The 22,517-nt window shown below is 46.9% G+C and overlaps 2 protein-coding genes across 2 annotated transcripts in view; both read left to right on the top strand.

Annotated features, from left to right (window-relative positions):
• TAPT1 (transmembrane anterior posterior transformation 1) overlaps positions 1-6,450 on the top strand; it is a 59,613-nt gene extending 53,163 nt beyond the window's left edge. The window contains exons 13-14 of the mRNA XM_074349985.1: positions 3,008-3,168; positions 4,327-6,450. Of these exons, the coding sequence (XP_074206086.1) occupies positions 3,008-3,168; positions 4,327-4,544 (379 nt within the window). The 3' untranslated portion in view covers positions 4,545-6,450. The remainder of the gene's footprint in view (positions 1-3,007; positions 3,169-4,326) is intronic.
• Positions 6,451-10,595: 4,145 nt separating this feature from the next.
• PROM1 (prominin 1) overlaps positions 10,596-22,517 on the top strand; it is a 144,116-nt gene continuing 132,194 nt past the window's right edge. The window contains exon 1 of the mRNA XM_074349990.1: positions 10,596-10,665. The gene's annotated coding sequence lies outside the window, so the exon portion shown is untranslated. The remainder of the gene's footprint in view (positions 10,666-22,517) is intronic.

Below are 22,517 nucleotides of genomic sequence, written 5' to 3' on the forward strand. Positions count from 1 at the left end.
GGTCATACAGTAAAGTTTAAATGCAAGGTGTAATGGAAGTTAATAGCAACCAAATCATATTGGACCCATCCCAACTGTCCTGGGGGTCTCCCTTGAGAGCATGTATCTCCAGATGCATTTGTGACTCAGTTAATTCTGGTTAAATTAAATCTGCTATTCAGTAGTAGGATTAACAGCACTTTAGATTTTATTTTAATCTTTTAATGTAATCATTTACTTTAAAACCCTTTTTTGCTTAGAATTTTAAGTTTCACTCATATTTTCTTTTATGATAAAATCTGCCATTGCAGTCAGACATTTTTCTATGTTTAAAAAAAATACTCTTTGTTTCTACTCTGTTTGCTACATGAGTTGTTTAGCACATTCTAGGCGTATGTCATCATAAACCCAAAGGAGATGCAGGACTGTAGTTCTCAGCCTGTGACTGGCTGAACTTTTATCTGCAGACTTGTTGGTCTCATGCAGCTTATGTCTGGCTGGGAATGACAAACAGTAACAAATTCACAACTAAAACACTAAAATAGTAATAAGCAGTGTGAAGAAAATAATATAAAAAGGCATTTTTGCCGCCACTAGTTTTCTCAAGGTGTGAATTTATGACAGTAGCCCAACCGAGCTTTAGATTCACTTACTTCCGAGGCAGAAAGGGATCCATCCCTGTGCTCGCGGGCAGTGACGCACCAGGAGCTGTGCTCAGGGTCTGGGTGATGGTCAGAACTGAGTTGTCCCTCGAGGGGGGAAGGTGAGGAGAGAATAAGCCTCGCAGTGGTGACCTCAGCTGGAAATGCACCCAGAATCTGCCACGGGAATGAGGTCTGCTTTCCAGAGACCTCTGGGTACTTCCTGCTTCACGTTTTGAGTGTGTTTTCTACACTGCTCTCTGCCCAATAACTGGCCCGGCAGGACAAGTCACTTCTTACTGTCTACACCGAGCCCGTAGGTCGTGAAGAAGCTTCCCACAGCTTCAGTGCCCCGTTCAGGCAGCACAGCTGATTTCAGTGATGCCCAGAGCAAGATAGAGTTCAGATCAGACTGTGTACCATTTACTGTTTTCCGTCTGAATGAACATAGAAATCCTTTACTAGGTTAAGGAGACTCTCTTCAGTTTTTTGCCATGAAAAAACACGAGGTCCTCCTTCCTGGCACAAATGTTCCCTCCGCCCTCCAGAGTTCTTCTCAGCTTTGTTCCTGGTTTATCTCTGCTCTACTGGGCATAGAGTGGGCAGGGACAGCCCAGGAAGGGGCTGGCAGTGATGAGAAGGGAGGGAACCCCTGGAGGCTTCTGAGCAGAGGAGGGCCAGGGTCCATCTGGCTTTTTGCAAGGGCCACCCTGGCTGGTGTGCTGAGAATGACTGGAGTGTAGCGAGAAGAGAAGCAAGGTCAGCCAAGTCATGAGCTGTACAGTCGTCCAGGGAGAGGACCGTGGCTGGTTTTGGGTGGTAAGAATCTGTCAGCTGGTGTTCACGTGAAAGCGGAGGTAGACAAGACCTGCTGATGAATTGATTGGGTGGGAAGTGGGGAAACAGGAAGAATCAAGCATGATTAGAGTTTGTGGCCCGAGCAGTCAGGGTAGAGGAAGTGCCACTTACTGGGATGGGGAAGCCTGTGAGAGATACACGTGGGGCTGGGTTGGGTTTTTGGGGGATTGGAATTGGGATTGAGAGTTCCGATTTGGCTTTAGTACCTTGCAGTCCTACTAGACACTCCCTAGGCAGTGTCGAGGATGCAGTGGCAGGGCTGAGGGATGAGTTCAGGGGAAAGTTGGGATTGGCGGTCAGTCTGGAGGTGTGACACCCACAAGCGGAGGGTCCTCGCAACCTTGGATCTGTATGAGGCCCTCGTGTTTGCATCCATACCCTTGGAGTTGGGAGGCCTGGGAGAGTGAAGGAAGCCTGTTTGCATCTTGCTTTGACCTCCTGCCAGGCCCCTCCTCAGACTTGCCCTCACCGATTTTCAATGTCCAGTTACTGCCAGGAGTTCATCTCATGAGTAAGAAATGGCCACCCACGTCTTCACTCTCTGAACTAGCCGTGGGGTCCTTGGTGCTGTGTCATTCACAGGCCCCTATTTATGAGAAAACAGCAATGTGAAGAATTTTCTCAAAATTTTTTGCCAGATTTGTTTCAAATGCCTAAAAATGTTGTGTACCTTTTGGCCCAGAAATCCCACTTCTGTGATTATCGGTATTTTGGAATTTATCTTAAGGAAACATGTATTTAATAAAGTTCTTTTAGCCAGAAACTTTTTAATAGAAGCTAAGTATTAGAAATAACCTAAAGAATCAGAAATTAAGGGGTTTGGGGGGCTTTGTTACATGATAACCAGGACAGTGAAATGTTCTGAGACCATTAAGATCATGGCACTGAGGAACACCAGCAGGCTGGGAGAATGCTCATGATGTGTTGTCTTGTGGTAGTAAGGTACAAACTAGTTGGCATTTCTGTGTGCCCAGCACGGTTCTGAGCGCCTGACTGAAATCCCCCCCTTTAAGGATTAGCTAGTTAAGAAATTCACTCAGGTCCACACCGGACCTAAGCAGTGGAGTCAGGATTCGAACTCATACTCTTGGCCCCGAGTCTCTACTCTGAACAGTGCAAATAGATGTGCACTCAGAGCAGAAATGACTGGAAGATAATATACCAAACGTCGCGGTGATTAGCAGTGGACTGTGGGATTGTGAGGTTTTTTCTTGGTTCGTCTGCATTTGCTAACTGTATGTGTTTTTTAATAAGGGAATAAATGTTAAATAACTTAGTACAGATAGGACTTCTGAGTGGGATAAATTTCTTCTTAAAATGAGAACTAAGGAGTTTATCAGAATTTTTCCCCGTTGTCAAAGACGCCTCGGGAGAGGGCTTTGCGTAGGAGCTCATCCGTCTCAGACTCCGCCCAGCGATGCCCGGCCCCTCCCCGCGCCCTCCGCCCTCTCATCAGCGGTGGAGGTCATGGCGTTCACCGAGGCTGAGATGAGTTCCAGCAGTGGATGGGTGTTTCCTTCTGGTTTTAGGTTGATCTCCCTGAAAGTGCTTAACAGCATTGTCCTGCTGGGAAAGTCCTGCCAGTACGTGAAGGAAGCCAAGATGGAAGAAAAGTTGTTTAACCCTCCCCCAGCCGGCGCTGCGGGCAAACCGTGCAGTAAATCACAAAGTAAATGTAAACCCTCTCAAGGTAGGTTGAGTTCTTCTTACCACTTCTGTGAAATATTATCTAAAGAATTAATTGTCTGAACTCTACATAATAAAAAAAAGAAAAATCACCTTTCAGTCAACTTCTAGCAGCGCTTTCAAGATTTGACTTCACTTTGCTTGGTTGCCGATTGTTAGTGTTTACGCCGCAGATGTCCTCGCAGGTGCCTCTGCGCACCGCTCCGCCTTTACGTTCATCCTCGCTGCACAGACGGCTGTTGGGCCGCTGTCACCTGGCCGGTCCAGGGATGCGGCCTGGGGGAAGGGCGGAGCTCGGCTGCCGGGAGCTGGGCAGAAAGGGTGGGTGAATGTGCGCTGTGGCAGGAAGTGCTGTCGGGAACGCTAAAGGGGGTCGGGAAAGGGGACGCGGGAGGGGCAACCGGGGGCACTCCCCAACCGAGGAGAGGGCATCCGAGCAGAGATGGCGGAGCCTTCCCGGGAGGAGCCGCCCAGGCAGAGGCCAGCACGCACCTGCACGGGCCCAGGGTGGGGCGTGCCTGGCACGTCGAGGGACAGCAGGGAGGGTGGAGGGAAGGGGCCGCCCAGGGGTCCGAGTCACCCAGGCCCCGCGGGCTCTTGTGAGGACCTTGGCTTTGACTGTATGAGAAGGAGTCGTTGCAGGGCTTGGAGCAGAGGAGTGACGCGACCCAGCAGACATTTTTAAAGGGTTATTTCTCAGTCTTGGTGGAAAACAGACTCAAGGAAGGTGAGCCCAAAGGCGGAGGACGGCAGGGAGGCTGCCTGGCGCGGGGCGCGGAGCTCGGGTCAGCGCGTGAGCGAGAGCCCGGACTCCGCCTCCGGGAGAGCAGGGGCCAGTGTTCACTGTTCAGGTCTGGCAGCGATCGTACTGGGGCTTGGTTTTATAGGACGGCGTTTGTTACACAGCTAAGGGTGTTGTTTGTGCGATATGATCCACATAATTAATAGCTTCTGTGTAAAATTCTGGGTGACAGACAGAGGGAATGCAGCCTCTGAGTTTCCTCACTGACTGCGGTGCTTGTGCAGCGTGCTGTTTGGCTATTACTCGCCTAATCCAAAAGCGTGACTGATAGACTCCTTTTTTAACTATATTGGTAAACTTGTGTTTATTTTAAGTTGGGGGAAAATCCTCCTCTAATTATGTGAATCTGTTTTTCCACAGAAGAAAACCTGTCTGCTTCAGTCACCAGCCAGCCTATTCATCAAAAGGAAAATGTCGTACCACTGCTTGTGACAAGCAATTCTGATCAGTTTCTGACGACGCCAGATGGTGATGAGAAGGACATAACACAAGAAAACTCTGAGCTAAAACACAGATCCTCAAAGAAAGATTTGTTAGAGATAGACAGGTTCACAATTTGTGGAAACCGAATTGACTGAATTCTGTGGCTCCTTGTGCCAAAGAGGCAGAGTCCTGGGGTGGCAAATGCCGTGATACCAGGACGGACAGATGCTAAAAGTGGCACTTACATATTTATTTAAAAACTTAAGTTATTAATGGAAAGCAAATCTCAGTGTCCTTCCTCCAGTCACGTGGTCCGGCTGAAGGTCAGGTCACGTGGGCCAGCCAGCAGTGACCTCCGGCCTTGACTCTGGAAAACTTGACACGCGGGGAAAAGTTGCTCCTGCTTGGCGAAGTGGCAGAGTCACCCCCGGCCCGACGGGAGCAGCCTCAGAATCACTTCTGCTTTGTCGGTCTGTGCTTCCAGAACATCAGATTTTGCCTTGAGTCCCTTTAGTATAAGGATATTCCTGGAAACCTGTGAAGCTCTTACCACGGCGCTCCCTTGCCAGCCTCACTCTGTTTCCACAAGCAGTTTTCAGACGTCATTTCATCTGCCAAAGCGTTAAAAAAAGAATAAACTTAAGTCAAGATAAATGTTCTTACCACCAGAATAATCTTTGAAGATGTATTAATATTCTGAATTAATCAGAATAAAAGGCTACCTTAAATAAGACATAATGAATAGTAGCATTTTATAGGAGAAAAAAAAACCTTAAGCCAGTTTATTTAAAAAATATTCAGTAATGAAGGTTATGCATCACTGAGAAAATGTTTCATACTCTGTACAGCCAAACATGAGCTGTGTATTGTTTAATTACAGTGGATAAAATAGAAATTCCCTTTATAAAAGGCACTTTTTATACTGAAAAAGCAGAGCAGTGTTAACTTTAATGTATAGTTAACTGGTTTCACTTTAAAACTAATTGCTTCATAAATTGTTACAGTCAAAAGGATTTGGTGTTGAACAGGCTGTCAGTGTACAAAATTCAAAGGTATTAACTGGGTTTTCAAAGTAAGTTTTAAAGTCAATATTCTAAGTGGACGGGACATCATCTCTCTTGGGCTTAGAGAACGTGCTCGGCTTTCCATCTGTGCACATGTGCTGGGGATGGGCAAGCTGTGTTGGGGGGAAGTAAATGGAGTGTTTGGGACATGTGTCTGTGTATGTGCGTGGATGTTGGGAACAGCAGCTAAAAGATAATTTTTGGTTTTATTTGAGATCAAGATTCCATTTCTGCTTAATTACTAGTCTGTGGCCTGCATCATAGGACAAGTTACTTTCCACCACATTTTATCTTGAGAAACCTTTCTGCATTTTTATGAAAATTCTACGATGTCTAATTTCAGGACATCCAGATGTCACTGTTAACTGTTACTCCCTTTGATGTTTCCATTTTGAAGTTTAGCTCTCATGCTGATTATTTCCGGCATATAACGTGCAGAAGGTTAAGTTTAGGTGATCTGTCTATTTCCTGGATGAAATGCAAAGCAAGCTTTAATTTGGCTTGTTCATTTGAAAAACAAAAGTGAATTTTAATTTGCATTAAAGCTGAAGAAATCTGAAGATTAATGTTCACATAGGGTAAAAAGAGGAAATTGTACAAAAACAGTTTTGTGAAACCAGGAAGTATTTTAAGTTAAAAATGAAAGACTTTAAATTGCTCTGTATGTGTCAGTGAAGCCCCATTTTTAAATTATTCTCTTTTCCGTCTTCTCTTCACCATAAGGAACAGTATCCATGAGGAATGGGAATAGTCTGGGGAAAACTTGGCCAAACATAGCCCTCATCAGAGCAAGAATATGATTTGGGTATATCTTCCAATTCAGCTTGAATTACTCTGTTGTGCTGTCATTTTCGGGAGATTTTTTTTTCTTTCCCAGAATATATTGGGAGTTTGGAATGATGTTCATTTCTTCTGTTAAAATGGCATTCAGTACTAATTTTATAAGTGCATCTTGTGTGAAACTCAATAAATTCAATTTTGTAATCTTTTTTAAAAAGGTCACTGAATTTATTTTAATAATATTTACTGCTATATTTGCTGGAGTAAATTTCCCACTCTGATAAGAATTCATTTCCAAGTGACAGGACTAATTCACATTATTCTTTTGGTTTTAATGGGAGCAAAATGTTTGATTTTTGTCTTTAAAAAAAAATAGGCTTGTTCTTGATCATAGGCAATTTAATGTCTCTCAGCAAATTAAGGTACTTCATTTTACAGGTGTTTTGAATGTCACACTGTGCTTTTCCACATCTGGGAGTCAAAGTTGACAGTGCTTTGGTTAAAAAAAAAAACCTAAGGCACAACATAAGTCACATTCATTAGCTGTTTCTTTGGGATAGAAGTATAAATACCAAGGGTCTTTCAGAACTGGTCCAGATTTTCTTTGTACTTTGTACTTTCGTAGTCTGGCTGGCATTTAGACTTTCTGCTCTATACATATACATGCAAGAAACTTGTTATATATATTTAGAGCTTCAGAAATGTTCCTGCCATTTCTGGTAACCCAGCAGAGAAGGATGTAAAGTCACAAAATAACTTAAAGTTACTACATTTCGATAGGTTTCAGTCCCATCTATCCACGGAGGTTTGTCAGTCATCTGTGTGTCAGGAACTGCTCTAGGTGCTGGAACCAGCAGTGAGCAAGTCCCTCCCTCCCAGGGGAGACTGGGAGTAACAAGGCAGAGCTAACCGCTGCTGGAGGCAAGTCGGCTGATGACCAAAGGCCCCTCGGGTTTATTTCCGTTTTAAAATATATTTCTTTAACTTTTTAATAAAAATCTGACTTTTTTTCCTATTGGATTTGCTTAAAATCAAACACTAGTATCGCAGTTTCCAACTGCTTCTATAAAACAAAGACAAAAACACTTTTGCACTAAATACTGCTGGTTGTCCACCAGCATCTTCTGTTGCATAAGCAGAGTTGTCACTGGGCTCGCAGCTGCCTGGCTGGGGACTGCGTTCCCTCGTCCCTCTTGCTGAGACATGTGGCCAGGTGACTAATCTCACCAAGAGATGGAAGCTGAAGGGTACATACCATCACGAGGCCCCTCCACCAGTCCCCGTCCCACCAGTTGGACCCTAGAGGAGGTGTGCCCTCACCCCAGCCTTGCAGATCCACGCATGGGGCCGCCTGGGTCCCAGAACGCCTTTGCGAGTGGAGTTGTCCATCAACTTGGAGCACTCCGGTTAGACTGTACGAGAGAGAGATCTACATGCCTTCGGCTCTGAGCCACTGAATCTGCAAGTTCTGTATCACAGCCCACATTCATACACGGAAATCTAGGAGGGCTATTTCGGGAGCTTCACATAAAGAAGTGGATGTGAGACCTAACGTCCCTGAACACATGCTTCTGAAAATACTCTTTGGATGTTTACTATTAATTGTTTATAAGGAAAAAGATAAAACGACCACGCCCCTCTCACTCAGCGGTCGGACCTTCAGCACCCTGGGCCATCACGACCTGAACATCACAGTGTTGACAAGTGGCCAAGTACTGTTGGTTCGCGTCTCTACAGAACAGGTGGGCCTTGCCCCTCGTCTCTCAGGAAGTTGTGTATACAGTAAGCGTAGACTGTGAGTACAGCCTGACAGCACAGAAATTTGGAAATAAAAGTTCATGTATCAAGGCAGCAAAATCATGATCATCTGGGGCCAGTTTGAGGCAAATGGTACTGTGCACGTGGCGGCTGAGACGATCCCTGTGTCAGTGCAGGGTGCTACTCGGGCACCCAGTGTGCCCGAGGCACCTGGGGTGGTTTAAATTATGTTGAATCTGATTAAGGAGGAATGTGAACAGTTGAGAGGGGAAGTCGTTAAAAAAAGGAAATCGACGTGGTAAGGGAGTTGGCAGTTCTGAGAAGTTTGCTTAGGAACAGTGGGTGCAGCTGCGCTGAGCAAACACGACCTCGCTCTTCCCAGTCTCAGTAAGAAAAGAAAGTCAACGTGCGTGGCAGGTTGAAAGTCGTTTCAACTGCATCCCTTAAAAAAGAAGGGAAGGTATCTGCACAATGTACTTTGCCTTTTAACAGCCTTCTTTTTGGCAGATGAGGAAACTGAGGGTCTTGAGGGTACACTTGGCACCTTTATAAGGGAATTAAATCAGGAAAGACCGTATATAAGCTCTTGAGGAGTGAATCCCCTGCAAAATATGTTACTTTTGAAACTGCAAGTACTTTCAACAAGCATATTTCCATTTCATTTTAGGTATTCTACATAAAAATCTAAATACCAGGGAAAGTCAGAGATAGCTATAACGTCAGGGGGTTAACTAGATAAGCGAAATACGACAAACACAAATAGCTTGGTGGACTTGATGTGACAGATGTCACTGGCACAGTCACCGTGCACAGCACAGAACTGAATGAGTTGTGCTCTCTGCTCAGAGTTTGTCCGCTGTCTGGTGGGGGGACCACCTGCTGAGGTAAGTGCTACCACAAACATCAGTGCAGGTGGCAGCGGAACGTCTCATTCAGACGTTCCGCCGTGTTCGCTGCAGCCCAGCATCTTGTACAGTTCCCGGCACGCTGCAGCCCAGCATCTTGTACAGTTCCCGGCACATGGATGCGGCCAATGAATATTCATTGAATGAATAAATGTATTGGACGCATCACCTCACTGTGGAGGATGTGCACTTGGGCAGCTTTGAAAAAGAGTTGGAATTAAGTGGATTTAAAAAAAAAAGAAAGGTAGGGCAAGCCAGAAATGAACAAAGGAGGAAAGAGCACGACAAGGCTCCGGCACATGTCTTCACCCACTCGGGATGTTACCGAAGGCAAGTTCGTGTGCCTGCCGCTCCAAGAGGCCAAACAAACTGAAACATCGAAATCTGGAGCAGAGAAAGGTTTATTGCAGGGTTGAGCAAGGAGGACGGGGTGGCTCATGCCCAAGAAAACCCCGAACTCCCTGAAGGGTTTCAACAAAGCATATTTACAGATCAGATGAGGGAGGGGGTCACAGAGTGCATGATCAGCTCATGCAAAAACTCTGATTGGTTGATGTGGAGGGAACAGGGCAGTCAACACTATCAACCCCTGGGCGAGGAAGGTCTGGGGGCTACGCCTTCTCGATCATCAAGTAATTTCTTCCCTTTAGTGATGGTTTTAAGCTTCTGAAAAACTCAGGAAATACACATGAGATACTATTATCCGGGTGCTTCAGAGAGGAGCTGCAGCAGAGCATACGGGGGAGGAGTCTGACCCTGGAAGGCCCCACAGGGTCCTGCTCCTTTACAGGGATCTGTATCTGAGCGCCTAGTAGGTGCCAACCATCACGCTGAGAATTTGAGGAAGAACAGCTTCGTCCTGGGGGGAACTTGGAGAAGGAAGCAGGGGCTAGATCTTGGAGAGATTTTAATGCCTTACCAGGAATCTTAACTTGATCCTGTAGGCAATGGGGGGAGCTCAAGTGCAGCTTTAAATTGCATTGTTCTAACTATCAAATGAGATGGAAAATGAAAAAAAAAAAAAAACCCAAATGAAAAAACAAAACTGCAGGCATACATCGTTTTATTGTGCCTCGCAGATACTGCATTTTTTACAAATTGAAGGTTTGGGCCGTGCAACAAGTGAGTCTATCAGCACCATTTTTCCAACAGTATTTGCTCACTTCATGTCTCTGTGTCACATTTTGGTAATTCTCAAAATATTTCAAACCCTTCACCAAAAAGATTATGACTTGCTGAAGGCTCAGTTGATGGTTAGCATTTTCTAGCAATAAAATATTTTTTAATTAAGGTATGCACATTTTTTCATTTTTTTACTGAGGTACAGTCAGTTGACAGTGTGTCAATTTCTAGCATACATCATGTTTCAGTCATACATATGCATACAATCTTTTTTTTAATACACTGCTATTGCACACTTAGTAGAATACAATATTAAATAAACATAACTTTTAGATTTACTGGGAAACCAAAAAATGTGTGCCTCGCTTTATTGAGGGACTGGCTTCATTGCGGCGATCCAGCACTGAAACTGCAGAAAAAGAATCTCCGAAGCGCAGGCATACTTTGTAAACAACAAAGTGTTACATAACTTGCCCAAGATCACAGAGGTAGCACATTATCAGAGCAGGAAGTTAAACCCCTCCCCTAACTATAAAACCCGTGCTTTCAACCTCTGTGCTCTCTGCTGCTGTGAAAGGAGGGAGAAGCAGAGGCAGAGAGACCCCTTCAGCAGGCAACTGCGGTCCTCCACACCAGAGGAGCAGGAGGTAAGGGATAGGGAGTGTGGTGACCTTGTGATGTTGGATGTCTAGGATGTTGACCCCTCTAGGAAGTCCGAGGAGGGCTAGCTGGCTGAGCGGTGTTGGGTCAGGGACTTCTGTGTGACACTGCAAACCTCAGTCTGCTCATCTGTAAATCGGGCTCGATCATCTTCTCAGGGTTGTTTGGAGGAGCAAAGAAGATAATGCATCTAAAACTAAGTGTGTAAATGATAAAGCGCTATACAAACCTAAGCTGTGCCACCCATCATTCCCCAAGGCCCCACAGCCCGGATGAGTGGTCCTCAAAGTCTGGCCCCAGACCAGCTGCATCCCATCACCTGGGAACATGTTAGAAATGCAGATTCTTGGCCCCTTCCCAGCCCTGCTGAATCCAAAACTCTGGGAGAGGGGCCCGACAATCTTTTTACGGCCCTCCAGGTGATGGGCATGCACGTTCAAGTTTGAGGCCCCCTGGCCAAGAGCCATCCCCCGTCTAGGATCTGGAACTCAGAAGTTTGGCGCCAAAAACAACTCCATCTGCTTTTCCCAAAGTAAAGACTGAAGAGCCTTAAAATAGGATTTGGGGAAGGACGCGGGGGTGGAGGGAGCCCCGCCCACTCCGGGGAGCCCCACCCACCCCTGCCATCGAGAGCGGGGCGGGGGAGGATCCGTGGGCTGAGGTGGTAGCCCCCAATGAGCAAATCATGGGAAGCCCAGGCACCGGCTACATTCTTTATCCTCCAGCAGGAGGTCTTAACTCCTCTGCAGAGCTCAGGGCTGCTGAAGGAGGTGAGGAGGGTGCAGGGGTGCAGGGGCCCAGGAACAAGGGAGTTGGGATACCAGGGCCAGGGGGTACAGTGGATCAGGAGAGAAGGGGAGTGGCTCGGGTGAGGGATGCTGGGGAGTGGCAGGGATTCAGGGACCAGGGGAGGGTCTAGGGGGGTCAGGTGTGCGGACCTGACCGAGGATCCCCAAGGGGTCACAGGGAGTCTGCATTGCAGAGGGTCTGGGGCACAGCGGGGTTCAGCGGACACCCCCACTTGAAAGGAAGCTGCACTTGCATCATTTCTCCTCCGGGGGCTGCTCCAGGAGGGCTCCTCTCCTGGACGCCCTGCCAGCTCCTCGCAATCTGGCCATTCTAAAGGCGACTCCAGGCACAGCGAAGACAGGAGTCTGTTCTGATGGGTGGTGCTAGGATTTGGATTGTGAAGTATTTTCCAGATCACTCTGGGTCCTGAATAAAATTTTATCTGATAAAACATTTTTCCTGCTTTAGAACAATTGAAAACCATTCTATTCCTACCCAAGCCACCTCTCTACGTCCAAGGACCCTGACTGGGCCCACACTTGATTTTGACCCGCAAGTGTTTTCAGTTGGGACCATCAAAAGGTGTTTTAAAAATCAGATAATTCGGCATAAAAATATAATTTCTGGTTTTTAACTTGCTCTAGTCCCACCCCCAACTCTCTAGTTCAGCAGTAGCCTTGAAAAATAACAGTCTGCCTTCCCAGTACCGGATGGAGCAGAACAGACCTGGAATTCTTTCCAAACGTCATTCCCAAAGAATTATCATTGTGTGACCTGTGCAGTAGTTCCCTGAAAGACCCACTCAGAATGTTTGTCTTTGTTTAAACTGATTCAAAGTTCATCCAGTGTAAAAGTCTCTCCCACCAGGATGGCCATAATAAAAACAAATCAATTTTAAAATAACAGGTGTTGGCAGGGATGTAGAGAAATTAGAACCCTCACATATTGCTGGTGGGAATGAGAAATGGTGCCGGCGCTGTGAAAAAGTTGAGCAGTTTTCCAAAATGTTAAACAGAGTTACTGTACGATGCAGCCGTTCTCCTGGATGTAAACCCAAGAGAAATGAAAACATATGTCTGCATGAAAATTTGTACATGAATTTTCATAGCAGCATGATTCATAATAGCCAAAAAGTGGAAACAACCATATGGTCCATCAACATTAAATGGAGAAGCAAAATTCCATACAATGGAATATCATCCGGCTACAAAAAGAAATGAAGCTACAACATAGATGAACCTTAAAAACATCACGCTAAGTGCAAGAAACCAGACACAAAGCCCTCGTGTTGTAGGATTCTATTTATATGAAATGTCTGGAATTGGCACATCTGTAGAGACAGAAATTACATTATTGGTTCCCAGGGCTCGGGGGAAGGGGAAGGAAGGGTGTGACTCCTTAATGGGTATGGAGTGTCTCTTAGGGGTAACATTCTGAAGTTCGATAGTTGTACCATCTTGTAAATATAATAGAAGCTACTGTATTTTACACTTTTAAATGGTGGATTTTATGGTACATAAATTATATCTTAAAAAATTTTATTAATTAGCAAATGTACAAGGAGGACTTTGCTGTGATGTTTGTTGTCTTACAGACCAAATTTCAGCTCCAAATTGCACTTTTGATACTGGCCTCCTGTAGTTGATGTGTGTTCTGCCCTTTCGCAGTAGAGAGCATAGAGCATAGATATTTACTCTGGATTTGACTGGAGAGAAAATAAGATCAGAGACTGGTTTTAAACCATCCCAGGAGCTGGCCCTCTGACGAGCTGTTGTCAGCTTGCTCGTGGTGGAACTTCACTGCTCCTGTACTTGGACTTGGAGGAGTTAGTAAGGGAACACCTTGAAAGTCTAAAAATAAAAGTCAGTTAAAAAATATTGGAAATTGACAAGTTACAATAAAAAAGCATGAAATGTGAAAACAGTTGGAAATTCTGTAACGACTGGGATATTGCTAAACAAATCAGTAAGGAAAAAGCCCAGTGGAAGAGGAAAAATGTATATACAAAGTTGATTCTTGAGAAAATCAATGGATGAGCCAATCAACAAAAATATACCATCTCTCAAGTAACTTAAAGATTACAAATGGAAACAAGAACAGGAAGTCATTTTTTGCCTCTCAAGTTAACACACAGTTTACAAAGAACCGTAAAACCAGTGATGATGAGCATCGTGAGTATTTTCCTGCATTTTTGGTGGGAACTACAAATTATGATGAATTCTCTGGAGGACTATTTGACAGAAGGTATCAGAAGAATGAAAAGTTACAGAAATGAAATCAGTATGTTCAAGCGTCAGAAACAACAGCTCAAGCTCTGGAATCAGATAAACCTAAGTTTGATTGCAGCTTTGCTGTTTACTAGCTGTGTCACTTTGGACAAGTCATTTAATATCTCCAAACCTCTGACACTGTAGCTGTAAAATGGAATTAATTATGGTACCTGCTTCCCAAGTTTCTCTGAGCATTTGTTTATCAAGACATTTGTAAAGCACTTGGTCGGTCACTGGCCGTTACTAAGCACTCAACAAATAGTCACTGTTTTATTGTCATTAAGAATCTATTCAAAGAACGTGTGCTGTTTACCAGTATTCTTTATACTAATGCAAATTAAAAGGATGCCTTAAAATGTGGAATGTTTAAATAAATCATCATTCATCTACATAATGGATTTCCACACAGATATTTAAAGTGTAATAAAATCTTTACTGACGTAGAAGAATGTTTACAGTATATTGCTAAGTGAACAAAAACATGCGAAAATACTAGAACATGAAACTGTATAAAAAGTCTTTACAAAGACTTCAATTACATAATTTAAACTGTTGAATGATCGTGTGTGTGATCATGTCAGAGAAAAGGTTCTTGCTTTGTGCAGGAAAGAATTTAAGAGCAAGACATAGTAAAATGAAAGCAAATTTATTTAGAGAGATACACACTCCATAGGCAGAGTGCAGGCTGTCTCAGAAGGCAAGAGTGAGCGACCAAGAGGTGCAGAGCTGATGGGTTTTACAGGCTCAGTAATTTCATATGCTAATGAGTAGGAGGATTATTCCAATTCTTTGCGGGGGGGGGGGGGCAGGGATTTCCATGAACTGGGCCCTGCCTACTTCTTGACCTTTTATGGTCAGCCTAGGAACTGTCATGGCACCTGTGGTTATGCCATGAGGCTCAAGTTCTCCTCGAAGTAGAATCTTCCACCATCTTGGTCCTAACCAGTTTGTCCTGTCCTCAATTACTGTGTCATTCCTTCAGCAGTAGTGCCCTGCCCGCTTCCCTCCTGTTTCAATCAGATTCTAAGTGATTTTTTTCCTTTAAGTGATTTTATTTTTTGGATAGGCCTTGTTTTTTAAGGCCAGTTTAAGTTCACATCAAAACTGAGTTCCCATATGCACCCTGGCCCCTGACCCGCACAACCTCTGCCCCACTATCAACCTCCCCCAGTGAGTGGTACATTTGCTGCAATGGATGAGCCCACATGGACATGGACACATCATGCCTACCCGAAATCCATAGTGTTCATGAGGGTTCAACCACTGATCTTCTTACTGTCTTCATAATCTTGCCTTTTCCAGAAAGTCAGATTGTTGGAATCATACACTCTGCAGCCTTCTCAGAATGGTTTATTTCACTTAGTAAAATGCATTGAAGTTTTCTCCTTCAGGTCTTTCTATGCCTTGATGGCTCACTTCCTTTTAGCACTGAATAATATTTCATTATCTGGATGGAACTCAGTTTATTTATCCATTCACCTACTGTGAGACGTTTTGGTTGCTTCCATATTTTGGCAGTTACGAGTAAAGCTGCTAGACAGGTTTTTGTGTAGACATAATTTTTCATGACTAATTTTTATAACAGATTTATTGAGATATAATTCACATATCATAAAATCTACCCATTTAAGGAATAGGATTCAATGATTTCGAGTATATTTATAGAGTCATGCAACCGTTACCACAATCAATTTTAGAACATTTTTGTAACTACACAAGAAACCCCATACCTATTAGTAGTCACTCCGCATCTCATCCACCCTGGCCTCAGGCAACCATTAATATACTTTCTGTCTAGATTTGCCAGTTCTGGATATTTCTTACAATGTATGGTCTTTTGTGACTTCTTTCACGTAGCATAATATTTTCAAGGTGCATCATGTTGAAGCATGTATCAGTACTTCATTCCTTTTTATTGCTTTAATGAATATTCTTCATTGTATGGATAGACCACATTTTCCTTATTCATCAGTTGATGGACATTTGGGTTGATTTCACTTTTTTTGGCCACTGTGAATAATTCTGCTATGAACATTCATGGGCAAGCTCTTATGTGGACATATGTTGTCATGTCTCTTGGGTACATCCCTGGGAGTGGAATCGCTGGGCCATCTCTAACCTTTTGAGAAACTGTGAGATTGTTTGGCAAAGCAGCTGAACTAAACGCCAGCGAGGCATGAGGGTGCTAATCGCCCTACATCCTTACAGCGCCTGCTGTTATCTTTTTCAATAGAACCATCCTTGTCAGTGTAGTGACTTTTTTTCAAAGACATTTTATCCATTTCTCTGTTTTATGATGAATGACTATCATTTTTGTAATTGTGAGGGACGTGTTATATAAATAACCCATAAAAGTAAAAACCCCTCCGGGTGGGACTGCCGTGAGCGGCAGCACCAGGGAGTGCGGCTCCAGTCTGGGACACTGGGTGGGGCAAGCCAGACTGAAAGAGGCAACATTGGCCTGTTGGGGGCACTTGGGGGGGCGCTGTGATCTGCTGCCCCGGGCGTCTCCTGAGGCCCCAGCCTCTGACCCATTCCCTCATTTCGTTTCCACAACTCCAGGAAATGTCTTCAGGGACTGGCCCTCCCTGGCTGGATTTGGGGTTTGCCTCCTCATCACCCCAGTTTGGGGCTTACCTCACTGCTGCTTACCTGGTTGGCAGCGGGCAACACTGCTCATATGGAAGCGCTCCTGGGATATTTCAGGAAGATGCGGGAACTGATTTTGTTAAGGTCCTCTCATGGGCACATCACCCCCAGCAAAGCCAAAGCCCTCAATGGAAAGCCGAGGCTCAGAATGACTCCCTTGTCCCCAATAAGCCGAGGTTCAGTTTCATGTGGTGCATCTAAGTGATGCCAAGTACACTCGTGAGATCTGAACTGTGCTCCTGGGAGTATTGTATTAGTGGACAAATGACAGGAACTTTTTCCCTTTTTGAGTGCAAACGTAGTGACTTGGTCATTGTGCACCCTCGTTACAGAATTCAAAACAAGGATAAGAATGACCGCCGTCACTGTGAACCAAGGACTTACCGCCTTTGGCGCTGCAAGCAGCTGACATACCCTCTCACCTCAGTGCCTTCCTTGTGGCTTGTTTCCTCACCTTCCAGAAAATTGCAGAAGCCATTTCTCATCCAGTCAGTCAGTTCTACAGTAATTAAGAAATCATTCTTGTATTAATCAAGTCTTTTTATTCTGTATTTTTGATGCTTTGACACCTTGGGGTCTTGCTGACCCCGGAGGGGCCGCCTCTCCAAGGTAGCTAATTCCCAGAGACAGCCAATGGCTGGGCTGCGCACAGGTGTTTCCTGTGCAAACCGACCAATCCAGAGCCCACACCCCCAGCCACCTCCCCTAAGGCTCTCACCCTCTGAGCCACTACCCACCTGGCTTCGTCACCCCCAGGCCAGGCACCAGACACCCAGGCACAGCATCCATGGCCCAGAGTCTGCTGAAATTTTTCACACCAGCCAGTCGCACGCCAGCTTACCCTGCAGCAAGCTCCTTCCGCTGGAAACCTTCCTAAAGGCGCTTGCCCGTGTTTTCCCCTCACTCCCTCTGCCTCCAGCGGATCACGGTGCTGCCCCACGTGGCCCTACCTACTGAGCAAGGCCTCCTGTTTCCAGGGATCTGCGAGAATAACACACTTCTTCCTTCACAACAGTTACTGCCCCACTTGTACGGCATGCCATGCCAGTTACAACAAACCCTCACCCCTCTCCAAACCCTCCTGGAGACCCAGTCTAGAGCCCCTCCGGTCCATGCTCCCCAGCAGCCTGCAGATGACTTCGTAAGCTCCTAACTCCCTGTACTAACTCTCTTTTTCCCTGGAAACCACTAGAGGATTTTGTTTCCTACGGTTAACCCTGATGCTAAAGCCTCTAACCCCAGGCTGCACAGGTGGCCGGGAACAAAGACCCCACCGTCTGTCTGCCTCGAGCACCCATGCCCTCGACCAGGAAGCCCTGCTTTATTTACACCGGTGTTTGTGTCACCACCTACCATCTCAAGGGGTTTTCCTCTCTCTTGAAAGCACTTCCCCAACCACAGAATGTTGCACTGGCCCTTAGGTGACCTTCGTGGGCCAGCCTCCAGCTAAAGCTGTTGCCTGAGCAGGTGTTTTCCAATTCCTTAATCTGGATCATTTCCCGGCAGTGACCTGGGCTCCAGGTTAGGTTCTGATCTCTGGAGAAGAGGACTCGAAGGTGTCTATGAAGCCGAACTGAGTGTTCCTCCCATTTTGGAAAAGAACAAGGAATGACAGGGAATCCGGGAAAACTTCCTGCCACCACTCAAGTCTTCAGAGAGGCGCTCTGGCTCCTGCTGAGGCTTGGGGTGGGGGGGGATATTTCAAGTCAGAGCCCATCAGTCACTTCCACCTGCATGTTTCCTGCAAGTTCCTGCCCAATCTTGGCTCGTGGAGGCAACATCTCACATTATATAGGTGGATGGATCCCATAGCTTGTTCAGGTCATTTTCAGATAGTGAAAATACTCCAGTCTGGTCTAAGCCACATCTTTCTTCTTCTTTTTATCATCTCATATCCTACTGAAGCGGCGCTCTTCCCCCAGTTCAGGCAGAACAGCAGCAGGAGGGGGGGCGATGGTGTGTCCTTCGGGGCATATTTTCCCTCCCCCTCCCCCCTCTGCCTTGCTGTGGCTGGTGCCTCCGGAGCTGGAGGAGAAGGGTGGGCAAAGGGAGAGGAGATGCGAAGATAAGGGGGTTCTGTTGAATTCCTGTTGGAATAGCTGACGACTGGAATGTGCTAGGTGGTGGATGCTCAAAGGTTGGTCCTCACGTTAATTTCCTAGGGCTGCCATAGTGACGTGCCACAATCTGAGGGGCTTACATCAACAGAAATGTATTCTCTCACCCTCTGGAGGCCAGAAATCCAAAATCAAGATGTTGGCAGAGCCACGCTTCCTCTGAAGCCCCAAGGGAGGCTCCTTACTGGCTTCCTCCAGCTCCGGTTGGCGCCAGACTTCCTAGGCTCATGGCTGCATCAGTGCCACTGTGCCTCCGTCTTCACATGGCCTCCTCCTCTCTGTGCCCGTGTCCAGACTTCCCTCTGCTTATAAGGACACCAGTCACAGTGGAGTAGGAGCCCACCTGACTCCGGTGGGACCTCACCTTAACCAGTTACATTAGCTGCAACCCCCATTCCCAAAAAAAGCCACACTCACAGGTCCTGGGGGTTCAGATGCCAACGTGTTTGTGGTGGGTGGAGGCAATTCATCCCGAATGGCCCTCTTTCTCCTCTGTCTTTGGTGAGGTGCTCCTGTGGGCTCCTCAGGGATATCACCCTCTCCTCACAACCACCCTCATCACCACCTGGAGCCTCCTGGCCTGGGAGGTCCCTCCTTGTCTGACCTCTCCCAGCTTCTCTTCATCTCTGGCCCCAGGGCTTCACACTGCAGGTCCCCCTGCCCAGCAGCAAGCAGGATTTTTTCCAGGAAAGTTCTAATCTGGTTCCTTCCTTGGCCCCCTTGGTCCCTGGCTGCCACTCCCCCTTGTGTATCCAGGAGGGCTCCCAGAGAGCAGTGCCGTTTACCTGTGGCCTCGGCAGTTCAGAGGCCACACCTGCCTGCAGCAGGGTCGCTGCTCTCCTCTGGTCTGGCCATGCCGGACCGCACCGCAGCAGCTCAGGCCACGCTCAGCACCAAGTCAGACGCCAGAGTGGCCTGGCTGCCCTTCTCACCCCTCCCAGATTCCTCCTCCTGCACCCGCTCTGGTCTGGGATGGTGAGCCCACCTTCCCCTCTTTCCTCTGAAGTGGAGGAGCAGCACCGTAGCATCCTCCACGTCTGTGTAGGTGCTTTAGCCTTCTCTGGTCCATCTCCTCCGAATTTCTCGTCTTCTCTCATGTATGAGGAGGGTGGCGAGCCCAGGTCACAGGATTTGGCAGATTCAGGCATCCCGGGGAGGGGGGGTGTTCTAACACTTCTTTTCAGAATGTGCGAAACCCGTTGTCTTCGGTTCTGGGGGACTCGGGAAAACTCAGTGGACCAGACCAGTCTCATTTAGCATCCTGGATGATGCAGTGCCTGGTTCATAGTGATGCTCAGTAAATAACTGGCTTGGAAGTCCAAATTCCAGTGCCTGTGGTTCTGATGCTCTGTCATTTCATTTCATACTACATTTGCAGCCATGAGACTTCAGGAAACACTGTGGTCCTCCAAAGAATGTTCTACTAAAGACAAACTTCCAAGTTTTGACTCTTTCCACGTCTATTGCCACTGAACTTCGATAGATGGGGACTTGTACACAAGTACGTGATATAAGCAATCACAACCCTCTTCATTCAACTGTGTCCTCCAAGAAGGCTCTCCATCCACTTTATCTTACAGGGAACACCCCTACCCAGACAGTCTCTGCCCCTTTTCCCTTTCTAAGTGTGCTTCAGAGCAGTTCTGACTGCCTGAAATTAAATTAACTTATGGTTTGTTGTTTGTCTCTTCCGACTGGAATATAAGCATCCTTCAGCTCGCCGTTGTCTGCCAGGTCTCCCGCAGCGTCTAGGGTTCAGAAGAGGGTCTAGCACGTGGGAGGTGGAGTGGCTTGAAGGGCGCCCCCCCACCAAAAGATGTGCCCACTGGAAACTGTATGTGACCTTATTTGGGGAAAGTTCTTTGCTGATACAATTAAGTATCTTAGGATGACATCATCCTGAATTAAAGTGAGCCCTAAAAACAATGACAAGTGTCCTTACAAGGGAAGAAAAGGAAAGGAGACACAGACAAGAAGGCCATGTGAAGAGGGAGGCAGAGTTTGGAGGGATGTGACCACAAGCCAAGGGATGCCTGGAGCCACTGGAAGCCAGAAGAGCTAGGGAAGGGTCCATCCCTAGAGACTTCAAAGGGAGTGCAGCCCTGACAACACCCTGATTTTGGCCTTCTTGCCTCCAGAACAGTACAAGAATAATCTCCTGGTATTTCAAGTCACCAAATTTGTGGCAATTTATTATGGTCACCCTGGGAAACTCATACAGTGGACATGCAGTAAATGTCTGCTCAATGAATGAATGAATGAATGAATGAATGAATGCCATCCACAGCAGCAGTGTTCAGCCCCTCTCTATGGGGTCTTGGAGAGCCCATTGCGTCAAGGCATCGCCCCAGAGGAGGAGCAGGTGTCAGGACCATTGGGTGTAAGTCCCAGCTCTGCTGCTAAGTGTCAGTTCCACTCCTGGCCTCAGTGTCCCCGGTTGGAGAGACGATCCCTGAGGTTCTGGGGTCTCCATGACCGAACAGGAGTGCTGCAGAGTCAAAGAAGTCTCTCTCTGAGCAGCTCTTTCCAGGCAGCCCTGCACGCACCGGGTCTGAGGCCGCAGCTGGCAGAGGGCCCCGGGAGTCCCTCCAGAACAGGGCACGGGCTGCGTGCCCAGCAGTGGCAGCTGCTGTGTGTCTGTGTCTGCCTGCCCTCGGAGCCTTGGGTTACCTTAGCGATCATCTCTCTCCCAGGCTGCCCGGGGCAGATGGGATCAGCTGGCGGTAGGGCTAGGGGAGAACTGTCCCCTGGCTGCGAGACAACATGGGTGCATCATGAAGGGCTTAACCTCTAGCTCAGGGTGGAGGACAAGTGGTTTAGGAAATTCACAACAGCGCTTTAAAGGCTTGTTTTCCATTTAGTGGCTGCGGGGAAGCCCCCTGGTATCGACGTGTCTCCTAGGAAGTCTGCCTGGTTTCCCCAACACAGAGAAGGAAGACTATTTTTGGAAACTTGTAATGGTCTACAGAAATTTATCCACAAACCCGGCCTCTGTATTCTCCCGAGAGTCCAGTTGGATGGCCAAGTTGCATGGTTCATTTCAGCAGGCTCACATGGGTTTAAAAAAATTCGGAACTCGATATATTTGCACTGAAGTTCAGCTGAACTCAATCTTCTGACCTTTCCAATGACTGATTCTCTGCGCAGCTGCTGCCCCTCGGAGGGATGGCAGCCCCTGGCAGCCGGGCGGAGCCAAGATGACCCTGGCTGAGGTCCCAGGACACGCAAGCACTAGAGCAGCCTGTGTGACTTTGTAGAAGTTCCTACATCTCTCTGGGCCTCAGCTGCCCATTTGGGAAATAGGACTCACAGTGTCCCTGTGCCCACCTTGGGAGGCGTGGAGAAGGTCCAGCAGCCAGGCACTTCGGAAGACTTCCTAAGAAAGGGCTCGGGGCACCCAGGGAGATGGCTGGTGAAGCCGGAGGAGGGGGAGGCATTAACTTTGCCCAAAGAAAGGTGTCATTACTGAATCTAAACTCGTTCTGCTCACTGCAAGACAGACCAATAAATGGGGGATGAGGTGTTGGAGCAAGGAATAAAAGACTTTACTTGCAAAGCCAGCAGCCCAAGAAGACGGCAGACTAATGTCCCGGAGAACCATCTTCCCCAAGTCAGAATTCAGGCTGCTTTTATCCTGAAAAGGGAAGGGGCTGGGGCTGGTTGTTGCAGACTTCTTGGGGCCAGAGTCCTTTGCTCTGGCATCTGTCCACGTGGGTCAGGTCATGATGTTCCTGCAAACCTCCAGCAGGACGAATATTATTTTCTTTTCTGCAACTTTTTATCTTTATATGAATGGGGAAGTGTTAATACCCTTAAAGGTCAGAGCTTGAGAATGGGTAGACTGTATATTTCAGGCTCTAGGCAACAGTCTTTTACAAAAGGTGCAGAACCAGCATGACTGAGCCCAGGAAACAGAGCACAGGGTTAGAGCCAAAGGAACAGGTCTCATACGCAGTCAGATTTGTTCTTCGCTCCTACAGAGTGGCCTTTATCTCTGGCTTCTGGGAGCTAACC

The sequence above is a fragment of the Camelus bactrianus genome, chromosome 2 (assembly GCF_048773025.1).
Source record: "Camelus bactrianus isolate YW-2024 breed Bactrian camel chromosome 2, ASM4877302v1, whole genome shotgun sequence".
NCBI classification, from domain to species: Eukaryota; Metazoa; Chordata; class Mammalia; order Artiodactyla; family Camelidae; genus Camelus; species Camelus bactrianus.